The following is a 22614-nucleotide window of genomic DNA, read 5'->3' as shown; positions in this document are numbered from 1 at the left end:
ATATTTGCATAAATCTTTAATATAATTAACCGATTATTTGAATTTAAAATCCATTCACATGATTGGTTGATAGGAAGTCCATAGACTATGTAGTATATATCATACAACTATATATACAATATTATAGATACTTACTATAAATAAAGTTACTAGAAATTAGAAAAGCCTCTCAGGCTATTCACCAGCTTTCGTTCGTAGAATATGAGACTTCAGCGACAAGTGGACAAAATATGAACTGCAAGCTTAATGGGGGATATTGTCATCATTAAGGACCTATTGTATCGACGTATAAATTATGTAGGTTATACACCTTTCGAGAATAAACCAACGATCACATTAATGTGCGAGATAAATGTTATATATAGTAAAACAGTAGTACATCCTTCAAATGCAACGAAAAACTATATGCTGGATTATACTCTATTCTGAAAATAGATTAATTGAAAAGTATTTATTAATTGTACAAATTTTATATTTTTTTTTCTAGTTAAATTTATACAAATGCAAAAGCGTATTTAATCATCCATTAATAAATATTATTTTGTTAAATATTATATTGTATATTGTTTAAATGTTAGTAAAATAATTTTATTTATTAATTATTCCTTCCTGATTTCGCAATCCCATGACGTGGAACTAGCTGAAAAGAAATAAAAAAAGAAAAAATATTTATATATGTATACTACTTATGTGAAAGATAAAGTTCTACATACAAAACAAAACTATATTAAGGATGCGTCTTAAGAGCTCTTTAATGGAATGTACCATTGTTTAAATATTGCATTGTCGCATTTCATGTATATTGTACATTATTTAAATAATTTGAAAATGATCGTATCTATAAAATGATTGAATGTAGCGATACGGAAAGAGTGCATTTCGACATTTAATTTTCGGAGTACGAGAATGCTCACTCGCATTGTCTTTCCAACGATACTTCTCGTTAATATTAAACGATCGACGTACTCTGAAAGAAAATTATTCTAAGTCCAACGCTTCTTAAGAGCCATGCAGATCTTTAGCAGAATGTGATGTTGTTTAAATATTGCATTATTACATTTCGTGTACATTATACAATGTTTAAATAATTATAAAATCATCGAAACTGTCAAATGTAGCCGCTCGAAGAATATCTCGATATTTATTTCTCGAAGTACGAAAGAAAACTAATGTGGTAACTGGTACGCTCAATATGATCTTCGTTATTATTGATTTATTAAACAATCGATAAATGTCGAAAGAAAATTATTCTATATCTAATGCGTTTTAAGAGCTAGGCGACATTTTACGGAATTTAATATCATTTAATTATTATCTCGTCGTACTTCGAGTACATTGTACATTGTACATTATTTAAATAATTAGAAAATCATCGTATCTATAAGTTTAAATTAAACGTAGCCGTATAGAGAGAGAGAGAGAGAGAGAGAGAGAGAGCGTATTTCGATGTTTATTCCTCGGAGTACGAAAGGAAACTAACGTGATAAATCGCAAAGTCTATCTCATGTTCCTTCTTGTTGACATTGTTCCTTTTTGTTGACATAAATGGTCGACGAAGTCTAAAAGAAAATTATTCTATGTTTAACATATTTTTAGTATTAGGTGTCGTTTAAGCGAATATATGTAAGCATATGTTTAAGCGATTGCTATTGAAATATTAATTTATTGTATTCTTTTTAAAAATTCTTTTGTTTTTTGATTTTTAAAAATTCAAAAGAGGTATGTTCTCATTTAAATTTTCATTTTTAAAACATTTTCATTTGTTCATCGAACTCTAATGAAACCATTGGTGATAAACTGCTTTAATATATATTCGCTCTTGTTTTTTTTATTTATAACACTTTAATACTCTCTAGTTCCTTCCTCTCTGTATGTTCAGATTTTGTTCTCTCGAGTCGGCAACAAAGCTACAGAGTATAAACTATGTTTATCTATCTTTTCTTTAGTCGAGCTTGGTCGGTAATGGCGTCGGACGTTTGTCATTAAAGAAAAGTGATTTTCTATGAAAGAACAATGAAGAAAGAAAGAACGGCTGATAATAGTAGACCATATAAATTATAAGTATTTTTACTTTTATATAATATAAAAAGTATATTTTATATAATATAATAATATATTTTAATTATATTACTTTTAATTCAAAATTGTTTAGGTTATGTTTCTGATAGTTTTGTTTTACAACTTATACAATTTATATAATTTTCTAAAAAGTTATTACAAATGCATTATTACAAATTTCTAGATTCTTATGATAAGGATATATAATATAATACCTTATTTTAATATTTTTAATTTGAATTGAATTAAACATGAATGCAAAATTTTGTATTTACACATGTGTTGTTTTTATTCATAATGATTTTATAACCAAATAATTATTATTTTACAGCCCATCAAATAGTGAGCTTAACAGGCATAAGTTTTCCAAGGAAAAGTATAATTGTAAGTATTCACATTTATTAAATAATTATATTAAAACATATAATATTTTATCTTATTAACAGGGTTTTGTGGAATTGACGGTAGTTCCTTTGAGAGATACCTTGAGACTTGTAAAACTTAATGCAAAACAATGTAGAATATATAGAGTATGTTTAAATGATACATATGAAGCACCATTTCAATATTTTGATCCATTTTTAGATATATGTCAAGGAGATGGTAAACAGTGAGTAATTTCAATGCCATTCATTTTTTCTCTTTTATATATTATTTATGCAATTATTAATATTTATGTAGGCGTTCATTGGAGTTCTTTTCGAATCTTCATTTAGCAGCAGCACAAAAAGTTGACCCTGATAACAATGTAGGTGAATTAGTTGTACAAATTCCACCAGATGCAGCACATTTGGTTGGAGAGGGTCGTCCTTTAAGGATCAGTATTGAGTTTTCATTAGAACAACCGCAAGGTGGAGTACATTTTGTAGTACCAAATTGTGAAGGCACTCTAGCAGAGGTACGCGTATATAAGTAAATGAAATATTTTATTAATATGATAATACATCATTATCTGTACTTTTTACAGAGAGGTGCTCATATGTATACATATAGCTATGAAAATTCATCAAGATTATGGTTTCCCTGTGTCGATAGTTTTGCAGAACCTTGTACTTGGAAATTAGAGTTTACTGTCGACGATTCTATGACTGCAATATCTTGTGGAGATCTAGTAGAAGTTGTTTATACTCCTGACATGCGCAGGAAAACCTTTCATTACATTCTTAATACTCCAGCTTGTGCTCCAAATATTGCTCTTGCTGTTGGGTAAGTAATCTTATTGTTTTAACGAAACTATATAAAAAATGTTTTCAATTGATAGTCATATCATAATATGAACATTTTTTTGCTTTTTTTCAGACCTTTTGAAATATTTGTGGATCCTTATATGCATGAAGTAACACACTTCTGTTTACCACATCTGTTACCATCCTTAAAAGTATCTGCAAAATATATGCATGAAGCATTTGAATTTTATGAAGAAACATTATCCAATAGATATCCATATACCTGTTATAAACAAGTGTTTGTTGATGAGATAGATGAAGATATCAATGCATATGCAACTATGAGCATTTTAAAGTACAATGAAATCTTTTAAATTTGTTAAATTACAATTATGAAAACATTGATTTCCCTTTCTTGTAAATTATATTATAACATAATATCATTTTTATAGTACAAATTTATTGCATTCTACTGCAATTATTGATCAAGTTTACATCACAAAGAAAGCAATGGCACAAGCAATTGCAGAACAATTTTTTGGCTGTTTCATATCTATGCAAAATTGGTCAGATACTTGGTTGCCAAAAGGTATATCGACATATTTAACAGGATTATATGCAAAAAAATGTTTTGGTAATAACGAATACAGAGAATGGATCCAATCAGTGAGTCATCAATTGTTCACTTCCAATTTATATCATAATGATTAAAATAAGTTTAAATGTATGTTATAATCTTAAAGACATTATAATATTTGTTTTCAGGAACTTCAAGAGGTTGTAAAATATGAAGAACAATTTGGAGGTATAATATTGGATCCATCTCAACCGCCTGCTCCATTGCCCATTGCAGCAAATACTCCAGCACCAGCTCCTAGAGCACCTGACCCTGGTTTTTATTTTCCTATAAGGAATTTGCACACTATGTCACCGAAGTATATTGAAGTACTTCGAAAAAAAGCTCATTTAGTTATAAGAATGTTAGAGCATAGGATAGGCCAGGAATTACTTCTTCAAGTATTTATCATTGATCATTATTTCTATATATATATATATTAAACTATTATACTTATGTACGCACACATACTAGTATTTCGCGCGCGTGTGTGTGTGTTACATAAAAAATAGAAAAAATATATTATTTAAAAATACTAATTGTAAATTTTTTATTTCATAGGTTTTCAATAAACAGCTATCACTTGCTGCAAATGCTGCACAACAAAAAATTGATTCTGGTCTGTGGTCTCACATGTTAATTAGTACAAATGTATTTACAAAAGCCATTTTTACAGTGACTGGAAAAGATATGGCTGTTTTTATAGATCTATGGGTCAGAACAGGTGGTCATGCAAAGTTTAGTTTAAGTTTTGTGTTTAATAGAAAAAGGTATCTATGAAAAAAAAATTCTAAGAGTCTCTATGCTTTTGTTTTGCTAAATAAAATATATATGTGTTGATAAATATATAATAATACAAATACGATCACACAATATATAGAAATACAGTTGAATTAGAAATTCGACAAGATACGATCCATCAAAGAGGGATTAGAAAATACGTAGGACCATTACTAGTGAATATTCAAGAATTAGATGGTACATTTAAACATACTTTGCAAATTGAAGGTACTGCGGCTAAAGCAGATATAACTTGTCACAGTAAAAGCCGTAGAAATAAGAAAAAAAAGATTCCACTTTGTACTGGAGAAGAAGTTGATATGGACCTTTCTGCTATGGAGTAAGTAATAATTAAAGTAAATAATTAAAGTAAATGGTCTCATAAAAATGACCAAAAAAGTCTAATAATTTTATTCTTTTTTTATAGTGATTCTCCAGTTTTATGGATAAGATTAGATCCAGACATGACTCTTATGCGTGCAGTTCATATTGAACAACCTGATTATCAATGGCAATATCAGTTAAGACATGAAAGAGATGTAACAGCTCAGTTGGAAGCTATAGAAGCATTACAAAATCATTCAACACCTGCAACGCGACTTGCATTAACAGATACCATTGAGAATGAACATTGTTACTACAAAGTACGACTTAGAGCAGCACATTGTTTAACAAAAGTAATATTCAGATTCTATGTTTATAAAGTAATTGTTATTTAAAATAAATTTTAAAGATTTTAGTCATATCTTTGATATTATATAGGTTGCCAATGCAATGGTAGCAACGTGGGCAGGTCCACCAGCGATGTTGGCAATTTTTCGAAAGTTATTTGGTTCTGCATCTTGCAGAAGAATTATTAAACAAAATAATTTTTCGAACTTTCAACATTATTTTTTACAAAAGGTAAATTTTCATTTTCTTTATATATCTTCCAAAGGATTAATGTATTGTGCTTTTATATATATATATATATACATAGATTTTAAGATTACATCTTATTTATTACATATACAGACTATCCCCGTTGCTATGGCAGGATTACGTAATGCTCATGGTATTTGTCCTCCTGAGGTTTTAGCTTTTCTAATGGATTTATTCAAATATAATGATAACAGTAAAAATAGATACTCAGATAATTATTATAGAGCAGCATTAATTGAGGCACTTGGAGCAACTGTAACACCAGTTATTAGTGTACAACAAGGGTAAAATATATTTTCTTTGTTTTTTTTGTAATTTAAAATATACTATCAATCATAAACCTAATTTTATTATTCATTAAATTTGTTAGGACAGCTATTACCGCAGAATCTTTATCAATTGATACAAAAGCTATATTAGAAGAAGTTACAAGGAATCTGAATTTAGAAAAATTATTACCTTGCTATAAATATACTGTTAGTGTAGCATGTTTAAAAGTTATAAGAATTTTACAAAAATTTGGCCATCTTCCAAGTAATCCGCATTTATTTAGAGCATATGCAGCATATGGACAATTCATTGGTATGTGCATGAAATATACAATGCTTATATGATATAATATTATACATGTTTATATTGTGTGTGTTGTCTATGTAAAATTTATGTATAATCCAAATATAATTATTTATTTTTGTCTTTTCAATGTAGATATACGAATTGCAGCTCTAGAAGCTTTAGTAGATTTTACAAGAGTCGATGGTAAGTGGGAAGATCTGGAATTTTTATTGGATATGGCAGAGACAGATCCACATCCTGGAGTACGTCATAGATTAGTAAGATTAATGGTTGAAAATCCACCATTCGAAAAAGTTCAGAAACATCATTTAGACAAATCTGAATTAGTAGATCGTATTTGGAACTTAATAAAGTATGTATAATTAAATGTCATTAAACATAAATTTGATTTTTTATTCCGATTAAATATAAATTTATATAATACTTTTATTATTTAGTGGGATGCTTTCACATGACGCCAAATTGAGATGCGATTTAGTTGATTTGTACTATACTCTATATGGTACAAAACGTCCTGTTTGTCTTCCAATTCCAGAACTCGCACTTATTACTAAGCCTAGAAAAATTGGTCTTCAAAATAGCCCAGAACGAGAAGTAAGTTTCTCCTCCTATGTAATTTCGTTATAAAAAATATATATAGTCATAGAGATAATTCATTCAAATAACTTCATCCAATTATATAGATAAAACCAAATATTCAACACATAAAAAATGAATCAGTAATTGAATTAGATAATATAAGTGGAGCTAACAAACGCAAAGCATCGCCAAATAAGGATACACCAGGTCCATCTAATTCTACAGATTATAACCCAGAAGTAAAACGCCTAAAGCAAATAAACAATGTATGATCATTTTTTATTTATTGTATGTATAAAATATTATAAAAAATCACATAATATCCAGGAAATGTGTAATTCTATTCTAATAGGAAGGACGTGTTACACCAGTATCTAATGATGGTAAAGTAAAATCAGAATATTATAGCGATAATTCTGCATCTTTACCAGGTATTATGGGGACACAAGGTCCTGTAGGTTTTGAACCCGGAATGTTTAAAAAAGAATCAGAAGAACATAAACAAAAGGCTGATTCAATTAATAAGGTAAATTTTATTATATTTGTTTATTTTGTTTATTGTCTATCTGTTTGTATATTTGTGTATGTGTGTGTTTGTTATTTTATTATTATTATGTAATTATTTTGTCAGAATAAAAAGAAGAAGAAAGATAAGAAGAAGCACAAGCATAAACATAAGCACAAGCATGATCATAAACATGGAAAAGATAAAGATAAAAAAGAAAAGGATAAAATTAAAGATAAGGAGAAAGACAAGGAAAAAGAAAAAGAGAAAGACAAAGATAAAAATAAAGATAAAGATTCATCCATGCTTAAGGTTAAAGAAGAAACTCTGAGTTCTGCAAGTTCCAGTCTTAGTCCTGATGCAACTACTGCAACTAATGAATTTATTTTTCCCTAATAAAAATTTGTAAATACTTTTGTTACTGTAAATATTTTATACAGATTAAATATTATTATCTATTTATTACGGTATAAATAGAACATTTAATTGTACATAACATTAATTTAATCATATTGATCATACGAAATAATTTATTTCACGCTGTATTATAAATTTAGATATGTTTTACAATTTATAATTTTTTTTGTTAGATTTTTAAAAATATTTTAATACATATAATACACATATTTTTATGTATCACAAAAATCTCGTATATCACTTTCATTGGAATAAAAAGCTATAAGCATTCTCTCTTTTATTTAAAGAGAATTTTTGTTTAAATTATATGAAATTAAATTAATTATTAATTTTAAAATGAAATAATCCATAACACATTGGTATAATTGAAAATTAATTCTAACGAGAAAAATGTATCGATACTAGAGACGCGCTTTTATTTAAATGCTATTTATTCATTGCTTGGGATGGCGTCCGAGGTGTTGCGGCAATTTCGAAGAGGGTAGTCTGTTTTGAAAATTTTGACAACGGTCTTAAAAATGGCAGATAATCAGCAAAGTAGATTTGAAAAATCTCTCGGTTTACTGACTACTCGATTTGTTACTCTTTTGCAAAAAGCGAAAGACGGCGTTCTCGATTTAAAAGTCGTAAGTACTTTCACTAAGTTGCGAGACAAAAAGTTAACTTGTATACGAGGTTAAGTCGTTACGGATGTACACGCCATTTCTAGCTTGCGGGAATTTTGAAAGAAGTATACCAATAATATGATAATTTTTATCAAGTCTTGTAAATCTCTTTCTAAAGAAAAATTTATAAATGATAAAACTTCATTTCTTATCTTTTACATTAATAATTTCTCATTATTCAATATGTGGGTAAACATAACCTAAACATAAAGAATTACTAACATGATACCATCATTTTATATCAATATTATATTTATTATTATTATATTAAAATAAAAAAAATATCTACTTGTAATATTGCAGGCCGCAGATATTTTAGAAGTTAGACAAAAAAGACGGATTTACGACATTACAAATGTCCTTGAGGGCATTGGTCTTATAGAGAAGAAAAGCAAAAATAGTATTCAATGGAAGTATGTATGCAAATTTATAATTATATTTCATTTAATTTCTAATATTTTAAAGTAAAATTTATTAATAAACACTAATTTTTTATATCTTATGTAGAGGTGCAGGTCCTGGTTGTAATACGCAAGAAGTTGGTGAAAAATTGACAGATTTGAAAGATGAAATTAAAAAATTAGAGGATCATGAACACTTATTAGATACACATACACAGTGGATTCAACAAAGTATAAAAAATATAGAGAACGATATAGTTAATAAAAAGTATGCATACATCTCTTATGAAGATGTTAAAGAAAATTTCCCTGATGATTTTGTATTAGGAATTCAAGCTCCACCAGATACAGAATTAAGTGTCCCAAATATGGCTCAGGTGAATGTACGTGAAAATATATTATATCATAAGGCACCATCTATTCATTATTGAGTAGTAACAAAAGTGTTTTATTTGTTAGATAGCAGAGGATGAAGAAAGAGAAATAAATTATGAAATGCTTTTAAAAAGTAATTCAGGTGAAATTAAGGTATATATGGTTCAACCAGATTTAGCAAAAACTTATGATAATAAAGTATTAGAAATGAGGTTACAAGAAGAATCAAAAGGTATGAAGAGAGTAAAAGAAGATGATGAGAAAAAAGAGGAGGTCAACGTTAAACCAAAGAGAAAAGTAGGAAGGTAAGAATTTTAACAAATAAATTATATTTTAAGGATAATTTAATAAATAATTGATATTAAATTGTATCTGTGTTGTTTTCGTAAGAAAAATATTTGCTCTTTATGTATCAGTAATAAAAAAGTAATATTATTGATCTGGTCAGAGCAAACAGTAACAATATTGGTTTTATAAGGGGATGAATAACTATTGAGAATATGTTGTTCATTTGGTATAAAACATACAAAAATATTATTTTATTAATTATTCTTTGCATAGAACAAAACATTTAGTAATTAAACGTTAGAAAGTATAGATATATGTAATAGCCTGTAAATATATGTTTATAGACCACCAAAAGGTATCAACAAACATGGCTCTACCTTATCCGACGAAGAAGATGAAGATGATCCGGAATTAATAGAAGCAAAAATAGTTCTTCGTGATGTAAATACATCTGGTAAATAGAAATTACCCATAATTCTTTAATATTGATATTATAAATAACTTTTATTTGTCTTTAGTTAAAATTAATTTATTTTATTATAGATATTATACAAGGAGAACTTGAAATACTTGATCAATTTTATTCAGACAGTAAGTAAATTTTTCAGTTAATTCTTTTAACATTTTTCTATATTATAATGTCTTATCAAATTCATATATTGCTTATTTATAGTTTGTGGTCCACTTGTCAGATTAAGTCCACCGCCAGGAGAAAAAGATTACCAATTTAATCTTAGTGAAAATGAAGGAATTTTTGATTTATTTGACATCGCAGCAAAGTGAAAATTACATTTAGTAGTTTTCAAAAATCAATGGACAACTTAGGCAATTGAATATTCACAGCATCAGTGGAATTATTCTAATATTATTAATTGATGCTAATATGCAGTGTATATAATTTTAAATAATGGATGTAAATCACGAATATTAGAATGTGCAGTATTTTTTTATCATTAAAGGCTAATGCAAGGTGATCAAAAAATCTGTATAAAAATCAATTCATACATGGTGTATTTAAAAATAATTCTGAACATTTGACACAGTATATGATAAAATTAATGATGCAAAATTTATATCTGTATTTACACAGAACCCAATTTACTAATATTATTTTATATCGTTTAATCATTAAATATTGTAAAGCAGCATTTTTGAGTTGAAGTATAATTATGCAAATTAGCAATTTTTTATTTAATTATTTTATGTTGACAAAAATATATGTACATGTTTTGCTTTGTTTTTGATAATTATTTTGATCCATATATTATATATGAGACAATATCACATGAAATGTACATTACGTATAATTATGGAATTTTTAGCTCTTTGAACTTTTTATAAAATTGATATCTATAAATATCTATAGATGATTATTGAGTTATATACTTTGTACGATATTGTTTACGTAATAAAGGAAAAATTATATATTTGGAAAATGTTAGAAAGTTTAAATTAAAAGTTAACATTTTTCTTCCAAACAGGGATTTAATTGTATTTAAATCGTTAAAAAAATCGTTGAAATAAACGTTTCCTTTTATTACGTACTACGTTTAGAATAGCACGTTTATGTTAATAATAGTACACGTATGACGCGTTTAAACGTCAGCATCAGTATTTCGAAAGAAGCTTTACCGAAACGTCAGACATTATCAAATCTAAGATTTTCTTTTTTGGATTATCATGCACGACGCATTACCATGGTAACAGAAAATGAAAAACTCGTTGCTTACGCAACAGTGAAGATAGAACCAAACTCAACCAAGACCGTGGTTAAGGACCACCACTGAGTAATCAAGGACAGACAAGAATGGATCGACTAATTTCGTCACCGGCGGGAGTTTTGCGCGTGTCGCGCATAAGTCTTGTCTGTGTCATTGGGAATATGCGCGAGTTTCCCGTAGTAGCGAATCGTTTCCCAATGCAGCGATATTGTCAAATAGCTATTTCTTCGAAATCTTCACAAAGGAATATCGTAGATTGCTCTCGCAATAATTTTTTCGATTAGATACGAACGCCTATTTTACGTATATGTTACTCCAACTGTTATCAGTACGTGAACATAAAAACATGTGAAAGAGAGAACAGTAGATTTGCATTCTTCGTTATCTGAAAACGTAATCTTTTCTTTTTTTTAAGCTACCCTTTTTCTACATTATCTGTATCATTTCTCATTACTAGTACATTTAATATTAAATTGCATAAGATTTAACAAGAAATAAAAACATACGATTATTGAAGTGTGCAAGATGAACGTCAGAAAATAAATAATAATGAATAATTTGTCGTTTTAGTGATTATATATAAAAAAAAAAAAAATGCGAATCATTTTAGTAAAATTTCGTGAAGTATCCCAAAAATATCCTATTGTACGAGGTATGGCATCTTATGCTATTATTTGGCCAACCGCAAGCTTATTTCAGCAAAAAATAACAGGTAGACCAGAATTGAATTATACAGAAGCATTAAGATTTAGTTTGTATGGTGGCTTTTTTGTAGCACCAACTTTATATTGTTGGTTAAGATGCGCTTCACATTTTTGGCCAAAATCTGATTTTAAATCTGCAATCACAAAAGTAAGTTTTACAAAATATTATATCGCGATGTAATTGAGTAAAAATGTGTCAGTATACAGACACACAAATATATATATATATATGTATATATATATATACATATACATATACATATACATATACATGAATTTTTTACAGGCATTGGTAGAACAAGTTACGTATAGTCCGACTGCTATGTGTTGCTTTTTCTTTGGAATGAATTTACTAGAACAAAAGTCTATTTCAGAATGTACTGAAGAAGTAAAACAGAAATTCTGGCCAACTTACAAGGTACACTTAATCGTATAATAAAAACTAAAATGATAAAATTATAAATAAAAATCATATTTTGTTTTATTTCTAGGTCGGAGTATGCATATGGCCTATTTTACAAACTATTAACTTTGTATTAATTCCAGAACATAATCGTGTAGTTTATGTAAGTGTTTGCAGTTTCATCTGGACGTCTTTTCTTGCATATATGAAAGCGCTTCAAGCCAAGCGAGAACAACAAAAAATGCCAAATGATAGTACGAATAAAAAGGAATTTTTAGAAAGCACGCATAATGCAAAATCTATGATTCAATCGGTTGAAAAAAGTAAATCAAGTTCTTTATGATGTAAATTTGGTAGTAAATTTTACGATATTAGCTCAATTTATTTGTATAAATTTTAATTTCCATATGCTTATATAAAAAATTCCTGTTTATATTTTATCAATGTGAACACGTGATAATTATGTAAAAGCAAATGGAAAAATTATTATCAAAGTAGAGTTTCGAACTCAAGATTCCATTAAATATTTATACAAATGTATAGGATATCATATTATCACGCTAACATAAAGCTAGTCATTTTAATAAATGTTAGCGTTTATATGAGACAAAACATTTCCGTATTTTTGGAAGAAAATATAATAACCGTATTTAATAATTAAAATAGAAAATTATATAGAAAGTTATTAATATAAGTTAAAAGATATAAAAGAGATACATTGAATGATCTCATAAATTGAAAGTATACGAAGGTGTTCATAATGTTTAAAAAATCAATTAATATTTAAATGTGATTGACAATAAATTGTATAAAACCCTGTATAAATGGATAAAATATATTAAACTTATTGAATCTAATATAAAAGTTTCTCCTAACACAATTTCAAAGTCGAAGACTTTTGTATATAATAAGAAATACTTGTTTTTTGATGATACATTTTTTCACCCTTAGATATACACACACACACACATATATATATATACATATATATATATATATATATATATATATATATATATTCTTCTGAAGGAAAAGCGTACTAATGAATTTATATTTGTTTAAGAACGAGTAACATTCTCTTGTATGTTCTTCTTGTATAAATCTGCTGCCCTTGCATTGTTATATCATTACGGAAAGTCTTGAAAGTATTGAATGTGATTGGTTATTCTTTACGAAAAGTTTCTTTATAAGAAAAACCCGTACGATAATTGGTCCAAATTCTGAAAGCCTATTCGATGATCTTGCATTAGTTTATCCAATCATAATAAAATGATAATAACAAATTGTTTTATACAATTTCATATACCAACAGTATATATAAAAGGCAGATTAAGATGAATCGATAAATCTAAGGTTCGATCGAAGAATCCGAAAGAGCAGCAACTTCGCATAAAGCTGCAACGATAGCGAACGAGTGGTCCTGCGCAAGTAGCGTAATTATAGAAAATGGAATAAGCGAGTAGTACATTGGATATGGATTGTGTATCTAATATTTAAGTTTCTGTGATACTCGTCAGTATTAACTTAATTGGGAACGTTAATTGGAACAAAATTATTCAAAAAAATATTTATATTATATCGAGCGATGTTAACAATTTAGAAGAATTTAGTGGAAATTTTTCGAAGAGGAACGTCTAGAACGTATATAACGTATATAACGTTATATATATATATATATATATATATATATATATATATATATATGTAATATATATATAAAAGAGAGTTTACCTATCGTATATCACCGTTTCCAAATCCGTTCCGCGTTTGCGCCGCGTCAGGCGAACGTCAATAATGTCAATAGAGTCATAAAAGAAGGAGAGTTGATAAAAATATGTGATGTTGTAAATACTATTGAAAAAGATAGAAACTCGCGTGAGAGTCCGTAATCGCGTCTAGTGGTTTAGATTATGAAAAAGTCGACTAAATATTGGACGGGTGTGGGTAATATTTCGACAGTGTGTTTGTCGGAGGTGAAGAGGGACCGAGGAGACCTCCAGGATAATCTTCCAACATTTTACATGAAGGAGCAGGATATACCCGAATATCTGGAGGGCTGTGGTCTGACAACTTGCACGGCCGGCGACATGCCCGAGGCCGTGGAGGTTTTACGAGATAACAGGGAGCACTTGAAGGAGAAAAAATTATCTAGTGCTTCCATAGCGGGACCTGATACGAAAAAGACCGTAACTGTCAAACATCCTGAGTCAAATAAGCCTAAACCGACCACTAAGAAAGGAAAACCGATTCAAGCTGACTTGGATGTCTCGAAAGAATTCGTAAGATGCAAGGACGAATGCGTTAAGCGCCTCGATTTAAGTAAATCAAGCATCACTAATCTACCGAGCACGGTTAGAGATTTGACGCATCTAGTTGAGTTCTATCTTTACGGTAACAAATTAGCAACTCTTCCGGCAGAAATAGGTTGTCTTGCCAATTTAGAGACTTTGGCATTGAGCGAAAATTCTCTTACGAGTCTACCGAGTACATTGGAAAATTTGAAATCTTTAAAAGTCCTTGATCTGAGGCATAATAAATTGAACGAGATACCTGATGTTGTCTACAAGTTAACATCTCTCACTACATTGTTTTTACGCTTTAATCGCGTCAGGTATGTTAATGAAAATATACGAAATTTAACGAATTTAACTATGCTTAGTCTGAGAGAAAATAAAATCAAGGAACTTCCAGCCGGTATTGGCAAACTTACTAACTTAATAACATTCGACGTATCTCATAATCATCTGGAACATTTACCAGAAGAAATAGGAAACTGTACCCAACTATCTACGCTCGATCTTCAGCATAATGAACTACTGGATATACCGGATACAATTGGAAATTTGGTATTGATCACGAGATTAGGTCTTCGATATAATCGATTGTCTAGTATCCCAAAATCATTAGCAAACTGTAAATTAATGGATGAATTCAGTGTAGAAGGAAATCAGGTCTCCCAACTGCCAGATGGATTGCTCTCGAGTCTTTCTGATTTGAAGACAATTACATTGTCCAGAAATGCATTTACTGCATATCCGTCGGGAGGACCATCTCAGTTTACAAATGTCTACTCTATCAATCTTGAACATAATCAGATTGATAAAATACCTTATGGTATTTTCTCGAGGGCTAAAAACCTAACAAAGCTGAACATGAAAGAAAATCAATTGACTGCTTTACCTCTGGATACTGGAACATGGATCAACATGGTTGAATTAAATCTTGGCACAAATCAGCTAACAAAAATTCCAGATGATATTCAATGTCTTCAAAGTTTGGAGATCTTAATTCTATCTAATAATTTATTGAAACGTATTCCTGCCAGCATAGCAAATTTACGTAAACTCAGGGTCCTAGATCTTGAAGAAAATAAAATAGAGTCTCTTCCTAATGAAATTGGATTTTTACGAGACTTACAAAAATTAATCTTGCAGTCAAACCAAGTAACTTCATTACCACGAGCGATTGGGCATCTAACAAATCTAACGCATTTGAGCGTAGGAGAAAATAATCTTAATTATCTACCTGAAGAAATTGGCACGTTAGAAAATTTAGATTCTCTCTATGTTAATGATAATGCTAATTTACATAATTTACCTTTTGAACTAGCTTTATGCACAAATCTTAGTATTATGTCAATCGAGAATTGTCCTCTGTCACAAATTCCTCCAGAGATAGTTGCAGGAGGCCCATCATTGGTTATTCAGTTTCTTAAAATGCAAGGTCCTTATCGATCAATGTAACAAATCTAGCCTTCTGTATATCACATAGATGTCGATTCTTAATGCACGTGATACAAAGTATGATATTATAATGATCTCACTTAAATAACAACGTATTAATGTTACTGATATGCATTGTATAAAGTGAGCAATATTTTTATTGTTGCAAAATGGATAATACATATTTGTAATGTTTTCAATATAAAGAGGAACATATACATTTAATATGTAACTGGTGCTGAATTGGAAGTTTATTTTGCAAATAAATGATGAGCTATTTTAGATACTACGATAGCATGAATCACACTTATATAACATTGTTAGTACAAAAAATATGTAAAAATGTCTAATCATGATAGAATCCTGCATATAAGCTTTTAAGAATATATGAAATTCAATTGCGTTTATCCTTGAAGTATTTCCTATGTTATGTGATGTTTTAAAACATAATTGAATGATTTAAAGTCTAATGATAAGTAAATTAACAGCTTCTTTTTATTTTTATTTATTTATCTTTGATTATGTTTAAGAGAGTTGGAAACATAATATGGTAATGCATAAGAACAAAGTCTATGCCTGTAATTGTGCGAAAGCAAAAGGTTTATAATATTAATATGTTAAAAAAGTAAAAAAGTTGGATGCATAAATTTTATCTTCCCAAAATATTAGAGATAATTTACTTCTGTTCTAAATTTTTTTTGTTATATATGCAATATTTGTGAGGCTGAATATTAATATGTTTGATTAAAATTTACAAATTTGTAATATCAAATGAATGTTGATTCTACTTTATACTACATGATTAAAGAAATATTAAGAATCGACATCAATGATATCACACTATGTTTCTTATATTGTATTGTTATTTCATTGAACACAATTTTGCCAATTGTATACATGTATTACAAATTTCTAGAGGTGTTTAAATTTTTATCACCATATACATTATATTTACTTCTAACCATTTTGTTCTTTTTGCGAATACAAACATATTGTCATTTTATCAGGTATAAAATTAAACATAAGAGATTCAAGACAGAGGTATTCTTCTGATGACTAAAAGAGATCTATTTATCTAATTTAAGTAAAATATGCTAAACAGCACATTATTTTTTTATTTTTGACAGTATAAATATATATGCAGCTATAGACATAAGTATACTGATTCTAAAAATAAGGAAAATAAAAGTTGTAATTACAATTATTATTTCATATTTTATGAAAGTTTTTATTTGGTAACAATTTTATTGTAAGCTTTTAAATCTTAAATCTGTTTCTTTAAATTTTATGAATATTTGACATACACAGTATCTATCTTTTATTATATACAAAGCATAAAATTATAAATTGTAACATTATTTTAATAAATATAATAAATAGTTGCTGAAAGCATTTAGACTAGAAGTAACATATTTTATGTATTATCATGTAGTGTCAGTCAAGAGACATTTATAATGATAGTTTCATTAATTTTTAATATTGAAAGTATTACAAATTATAAATTGCTGATTTTATATCGTTAAAGGGACTAGAGTATTTATTTTAATACATGCATTTACACGCATATGTTATGACAAGGTATTAAAGAGAGTATCATTGAGGAACATATATAGCATTTTCAAAGTATAATAAAAATCATTTCAATTCTTTTTAGTTATTATAATAATCATTACATGATGTTCAGTCTAGATTGTAAAATTAATAATTACAATACATTATCATGACAAGGGTTAATGCTGCCAAACATAAACATTTAATATAATAATAAATATTAAGTACACACGAGCATAAAATTGTATTTTTCTTATTGTTTACAATATTCTCTTGACTGTACACAGAGACATAGTGCCAATATAAGTGTTAAGTAATTGTATACAAATGTTCTTATGAATATCCATATGTGCATTATATTGTTATTTACAGACAAATATATTGTTAGCTCTTTGGCTGATGTTATATAAATAAGATTATATTAATAACACTATAATATTCTTATTTGTGTAGATTTTATCTTAATTCTGATATTTGCAGATTTCGTGTTGTACAAGAGTCAAATTTATGGTGTTTTGCTATTTACACATCAAAAAGCTTTTATGATTAACATATTGAACATATTACATTTTATGATTTATTATCAACATTATTCTTCTTACAATAGATAATATATGAGCAATACAATAATATTGCATAGAAGTTCTCATAACGATACTGCTCATCTTTATATGTGTATCTTAAATATTATTTTCTTTTTTTTTTTCTTTTTCTTCTAATCTAAGATTATTCATAACTTAAGTGTAAGACTTCAATCGACCAATATAATTTTATTAATAAATTAAAAATATTATTTAATCATTAACATGCTTTATAAATATGATTCCGTGTACTCATAAATATTATTTTAGGCAACATATTACGTCCGTACACATTAAATTATACATTTGATTGTATTTCAACTTCAAATTCTGTTGAATATAGCTATTTACATTTATGTAAGTGCATAGATGTGTGGAAAGTAAATATAATTCTATTTGTTATCTATTGTCTGTGGAAGTATATGCAAAGCATCGGACTCTTTCTGTATTGTTTAATATTTAATTTAGAAAATAAATATGTGTGAAATTAACTTTCATTTAGTTTTCATTTTACAATAGAAAAATATTGAAGAACTTTGATTAAAGGTTAAATGTTTTAATAAATGATAATTTTATTTTAACTTGTACTTTTCTGTAGACATATATGTTGTAATATCATTGTTACAGCAAATGGTTGTGATAATGACATGCCATTGAATTATTTTGGTAAATGTTTTCCAAAGTTTGTATTATATATTACAATAATAAAGAAATGTAGCATATAGAACAAAGGAATACAGAAAATTCAAATATAATTAAATGAAAGAATTTCTATGCTATTAGTAATTAAATATGTATTATCATATTAATATTTAGAATCATATTTTGTTATAAAATTCATATAATTCTGTATATGTATGCATTAGTGTTTTGGTAAGGATATACTTTATAAATTTATCTTCATAATACTTAACAAAATAAAAAAGTTTTCTCAAAGAATATTATTACAGTTAGATACTATTTTATACATATATATGATATTTTTTCTTTAACTGTAATTTTTATAAAGCAATTTAATTGCATTATTTACTCTAATTATTCAGTTAAAATTCCTTAAAGAAAGGTAATTTATATTACTAATATCAAATAAATTAATATTAAAGCACAAATATTTATGTAGATATTATGTAATATTGTTTTAACAAGCATTTAATTAACATAAACTCAAATTTAATGAAAATTGTAAGGACCTGCATGTATTACAGATACACGTGTATATTGCCAATATTAATACTACAATACAATTTGTTGTGATAAACTGTTTAACAGTTTTAAAATAAATAAGTAACAAAAACCTATGGATTAGAAGTCGCTAGTTTAAATGCTGTTTGGTAATAGAGAATATGGCTATTCTCAAATTGTGTTGGATGGTACGTTGGGCGTAATATTATGTGTATAATTTAAAAAATGTAATTCAGTGTATATTATATAATCATATAGAATCCTGTATAAATATTTCTAAATATATAAACATACTATGTAGTAAATGCCTTATTTTTTGCATACTTTTTATTATACAGGATGAATATTAAATGCACTGTCACATTTCAATTACTGTTTTGATTGTTTAAGAAAAATTTGATAGGACTGGATAAATGTCATTATCTTATGAATTATTGTAATTAAACTTTTAATTATTTTTTGTGTGGAATAACAATTATACAATAATTAAGAAATATAAAGATATATAATTATCAGAAATATTTCAAAAGTTTAATGTAAGAAAGATATATTAATATTTTTTCTCTTTTTCTTTAAGACGTCGATTTTGCTCAAACTTTATAGATATATTACTTTGTATTTTTAATGAAAATTTGGTTTTTAATTCTTTTTTATCATACTGCAAAATAAATAAATGGGATATCATTTAAAATTTATTTCAATCGATTTTCATTGATATAACATTTATGAATAATGTGTTTGTATAAAAAAGTTATATTTACTTCAATGAAATGTTCTATTGTGTTATTATTTACAGTCATTGTTTTTGATGTTGTATTACTGTTTTTAGTTAAAACAGGTGAACGTGACTTGAATTGCTCAAGAAGTTTTTTTGCCGTAGTAAATGTCAGCATATTATCTTTATTTGCACGAACTATCAAGTTGTTATTTTTGCATTCTAAATCTGTATATTAATTTATAGTTAATAATATATTTTAATGTATATATATATGTGTATATATATTATATATATATATATTACAAATTTTATTGATAAATACCACTTATTCGATGTAATATATTTGAAAAAATTGAATGAAAATGTGCAGAGTAAAAATGTACATATATTTACCATTATTTTTACATTTTTTATTATTACTTAAATTCTCAGTAGTAGATATTAACCTGAAAGTAATTGAAAGTCAACTTTCTCCATTATAGATAAGTACATAAATAAATTAGATGATGCATCTAATAACTATTAATATATTCAAATAACTATTAAAATATACCTAAGAAGTTCTATCATTTCTTCTGAAAATAATTTTAGTTGTTCTAATTTTATGGACAAATTTTTTATTGTTATCTCTTGTGTATTTCTATTAATATTAATAGTAAGTATTTTTTTTGTTAAAATAGCAATTTCTTCTGAAAGCTTCTGAATATTTTCATAATTTTGCATATCTATATAAGACACGAAAAAACATTTACTGTGTTACTGACATAGCAATGAAAAAATAATATTGACTGTTTGAAAAATATTATTTAATTTATCAATTTTATTCATAACTAGCGACCTGCTCTATTATCGTTTTCATTTCTAATACTTTTAACTTCATTAATATAAGAACAATTATGAGGTTTAATTGAATTTATAATATACGGATAATGTTGAAAAACTTTTGAAAAGTCATGATCATGTGAAAATTTCCACACTTGACAACAAAACTGATCTCTTATAGTCCATTTTTCTTGGTCAGTATTATTCTAAAAAAAATATCTTACGCTCTCAATAAATTTCAAGATATAAAAACATATTAATATTATTTATATTTTCTATAAATCGCTTACCAATTCAATGTTCGTATTATTTAATTGCATTTTTTTCTGTCGAAAAATTTCTTCAAACATATCCATCACGTCTTTTATAATATTTATTTCAATATTCAGAGAAACTTCATTTTTAATTCTATTTACAATTTCGTTTGAATTAAAGCATTTACTATAACAATTATAAGAATCTATTTTTTCATATCATTATATATAAATATGTATTTATTCATATTTATATTACAAAATAAATTTAGGAAATGGCGCCAATTTATCAAATACCGCCACCTACCAACTTAAAGATAAACATTTCATTTCCTTTCATATTTATCCCCACTTTTGTTTTCACACAAAATATCTGCGGAATAACCTCTCGAAGTAATCTTTCTTTATTTGTAAATAAACTTATCGAAATTTATCGATGCTATATGAAAATTTTAATTAATTCTGATAAATATCAAATAATAATCATAAACAGAAAATGAGTTCGAATAAAATAGAAGTAATAAAGAAAACGTTAGTAGATTTTGTATATATATTATTTATTAATATGTTGGATTATTCTGTTGTTATATTTGTTTTAGTGATCATATTATATTATTTTTTATTAACATTTTATTTAATTGTAGCAATCTATCTCCTCAAGGAATGCGATGTCAAAAATGTTTGGAATTTGGACACTGGAGTTATGAATGTAAAGGAAAACGAAAATATCTACACAGATCTTCTCGTACTGTACAGCTTAAAAGAGCTTTAAAAATGCAAGAAGAAATGTATATATTTTTAAAAAATTATATATATGTATATACACACAGACACTAAGATTTATAAAGATAACGTAGAACTTATTATTTATTTTCAGAAAGGAACAAAAAGTGGAAGTTAAGAAGTCTCACGGACAGAAGAGAAAAAAAATGAGAAAAGAATCAAGTAGTTGCAGTGATACAAGCTCTTCTAGTGTTGACAGTAGCAGTTCTAGTAGCAGTAGTGAAAGTAGTAGTAGCAGTTCTTCTTCGGACAGTGAGTCAGACTCGAATGATAGTGTTTCTAGTAGCAGTAGCAGCAGTAGCAGTAACTCTTCACACTAAAATATGTGATATATTTAATAATCATTATTCCTGATATACTATATGCTTATTTTTGTAAAATAGCAGTTTTTATTTTCTCTGAGAAGTACTATATATGTTTTTCTATTTTAGTCAGTAACACAAGACGACATTACGGAATATCCTTAATATCTTTTATATATTACATATTTTATTACAAATTTATCAATTATTTGCTAATGAAATGTTCTCTTTTTCTCTCTTTTTATTATTTTTTTCTTTTTTAATGTGTTAAATGTGAAATTAACACATAAGAAACAATTAAGTGTAATATAAATTTGAAATAATAATTCTTATTACTTGACTTTTAAATGTATTTTTGTAGGATCCTTATGGTACCAGAGCTTTGGGTTCGAAAAATTAAAAAAAATATATTATCTTTATTAGCACGCTCTCGATGTTACTTCTCTAAAGTCCAATGACACTCCGATTTTTTACACTGCTCGCTCTATTTCTTGTACACTCTGATCTCAATTACTGATCGCTCA

The 22614-nt window shown here is 27.1% G+C and overlaps 6 protein-coding genes across 7 annotated transcripts; 5 read left to right on the top strand and 1 right to left on the bottom strand.

The window, feature by feature from the left end:
• The first annotated feature begins 1917 nt into the window (after positions 1-1917).
• On the top strand, positions 1918-7663 carry LOC124953190 (transcription initiation factor TFIID subunit 2). The gene is made up of 19 exons (XM_047504215.1): positions 1918-2057; positions 2388-2442; positions 2505-2668; positions 2740-2956; positions 3026-3264; positions 3358-3579; positions 3677-3890; positions 3990-4241; positions 4402-4610; positions 4721-4960; positions 5048-5297; positions 5383-5523; positions 5635-5825; positions 5912-6123; positions 6250-6469; positions 6555-6711; positions 6801-6962; positions 7049-7222; positions 7328-7663. The coding sequence occupies exons 1-19, from the start codon at positions 2014-2016 to the stop codon at positions 7595-7597; spliced, it is 3633 nt and encodes a 1210-aa protein (XP_047360171.1). The 5' UTR covers positions 1918-2013; the 3' UTR covers positions 7598-7663.
• Positions 7664-8046: 383 nt separating this feature from the next.
• On the top strand, positions 8047-11698 carry LOC124953194 (transcription factor E2F4-like). Its single transcript, XM_047504221.1, has 7 exons — positions 8047-8244; positions 8587-8696; positions 8791-9067; positions 9144-9364; positions 9692-9801; positions 9891-9938; positions 10021-11698. Exons 1-7 carry the CDS (start codon positions 8137-8139, stop codon positions 10128-10130), a joined length of 984 nt encoding a protein of 327 aa, XP_047360177.1. The 5' UTR covers positions 8047-8136; the 3' UTR covers positions 10131-11698.
• Positions 11319-13027, top strand: LOC124953196 (mpv17-like protein). 2 transcript variants are annotated; one of them, XM_047504225.1, is made up of 5 exons: positions 11319-11461; positions 11639-11780; positions 11844-11920; positions 12059-12190; positions 12264-13027. In XM_047504225.1, exons 2-5 carry the CDS (start codon positions 11663-11665, stop codon positions 12516-12518), a joined length of 582 nt encoding a protein of 193 aa, XP_047360181.1. In that variant the 5' UTR covers positions 11319-11461; positions 11639-11662; the 3' UTR covers positions 12519-13027. The 2 variants fall into 2 exon arrangements, with proteins under 2 accessions (XP_047360181.1, XP_047360180.1); XM_047504224.1 differs by having other exon boundaries at positions 11639-11920.
• Positions 13028-13484: 457 nt separating this feature from the next.
• LOC124953192 (leucine-rich repeat protein soc-2 homolog) lies at positions 13485-18520 on the top strand. Its single transcript, XM_047504219.1, has one exon. The coding sequence runs from the start codon at positions 14086-14088 to the stop codon at positions 15916-15918; it is 1833 nt and encodes a 610-aa protein (XP_047360175.1). The 5' UTR covers positions 13485-14085; the 3' UTR covers positions 15919-18520.
• LOC124953104 lies at positions 16407-21290 on the bottom strand. The gene is made up of 6 exons (XM_047504013.1): positions 21042-21290; positions 20483-20957; positions 20323-20375; positions 19973-20154; positions 19808-19869; positions 16407-16473 (listed from the first exon to the last, which is right to left on the bottom strand). Exons 2-6 carry the CDS (start codon positions 20650-20652, stop codon positions 16407-16409), a joined length of 534 nt encoding a protein of 177 aa, XP_047359969.1. The 5' UTR covers positions 20653-20957; positions 21042-21290.
• A 55-nt stretch (positions 21291-21345) lies between these two features.
• Positions 21346-22431, top strand: LOC124953132 (zinc finger CCHC domain-containing protein 10-like). The gene is made up of 3 exons (XM_047504079.1): positions 21346-21536; positions 21650-21793; positions 21883-22431. Exons 1-3 carry the CDS (start codon positions 21502-21504, stop codon positions 22106-22108), a joined length of 405 nt encoding a protein of 134 aa, XP_047360035.1. The 5' UTR covers positions 21346-21501; the 3' UTR covers positions 22109-22431.
• The last annotated feature ends 183 nt before the right edge of the window (positions 22432-22614 follow it).

This window comes from Vespa velutina, chromosome 11 (genome assembly GCF_912470025.1).
Source record: "Vespa velutina chromosome 11, iVesVel2.1, whole genome shotgun sequence".
Lineage (NCBI taxonomy): Eukaryota > Metazoa > Arthropoda > Insecta > Hymenoptera > Vespidae > Vespa > Vespa velutina.
Note: the sequence above shows the minus strand (reverse complement) of the source record. Positions and strands in the feature narration are given on the sequence as shown.

Coding starts and splice junctions, on each gene's coding strand:
- LOC124953132 (XM_047504079.1), top strand. CDS start 21,502: ATGAGTTCGAATAAAATAGAAGTAATAAAGAAAAC. Junction 21,537..21,649: donor ATAGAAGTAATAAAGAAAAC/GTTAGTAGATTT, acceptor ATTTAATTGTAG/CAATCTATCTCCTCAAGGAA. Junction 21,794..21,882: donor TTAAAAATGCAAGAAGAAAT/GTATATATTTTT, acceptor ATTTATTTTCAG/AAAGGAACAAAAAGTGGAAG.
- LOC124953196 (XM_047504224.1), top strand. CDS start 11,663: ATGCGAATCATTTTAGTAAAATTTCGTGAAGTATCCCAAAAATATCCT. Junction 11,921..12,058: donor TTAAATCTGCAATCACAAAA/GTAAGTTTTACA, acceptor AATTTTTTACAG/GCATTGGTAGAACAAGTTAC. Junction 12,191..12,263: donor AATTCTGGCCAACTTACAAG/GTACACTTAATC, acceptor TTTTATTTCTAG/GTCGGAGTATGCATATGGCC.
- LOC124953104 (XM_047504013.1), bottom strand. CDS start 20,652: ATGCAAAATTATGAAAATATTCAGAAGCTTTCAGAAGAAATTGCTATT. Junction 20,376..20,482: donor GAAATGATAGAACTTCTTAG/GTATATTTTAAT, acceptor AATTACTTTCAG/GTTAATATCTACTACTGAGA. Junction 16,474..19,807: donor CAAAGTAATATATCTATAAA/GTTTGAGCAAAA, acceptor GCACAATTACAG/GCATAGACTTTGTTCTTATG.
- LOC124953194 (XM_047504221.1), top strand. CDS start 8,137: ATGGCAGATAATCAGCAAAGTAGATTTGAAAAATCTCTCGGTTTACTG. Junction 9,365..9,691: donor CCAAAGAGAAAAGTAGGAAG/GTAAGAATTTTA, acceptor ATATGTTTATAG/ACCACCAAAAGGTATCAACA. Junction 9,939..10,020: donor TGATCAATTTTATTCAGACA/GTAAGTAAATTT, acceptor GCTTATTTATAG/TTTGTGGTCCACTTGTCAGA.
- LOC124953192 (XM_047504219.1), top strand. CDS start 14,086: ATGAAAAAGTCGACTAAATATTGGACGGGTGTGGGTAATATTTCGACA.
- LOC124953190 (XM_047504215.1), top strand. CDS start 2,014: ATGAAGAAAGAAAGAACGGCTGATAATAGTAGACCATATAAATT. Junction 2,957..3,025: donor GTGAAGGCACTCTAGCAGAG/GTACGCGTATAT, acceptor TACTTTTTACAG/AGAGGTGCTCATATGTATAC. Junction 4,611..4,720: donor TTTGTGTTTAATAGAAAAAG/GTATCTATGAAA, acceptor CACAATATATAG/AAATACAGTTGAATTAGAAA.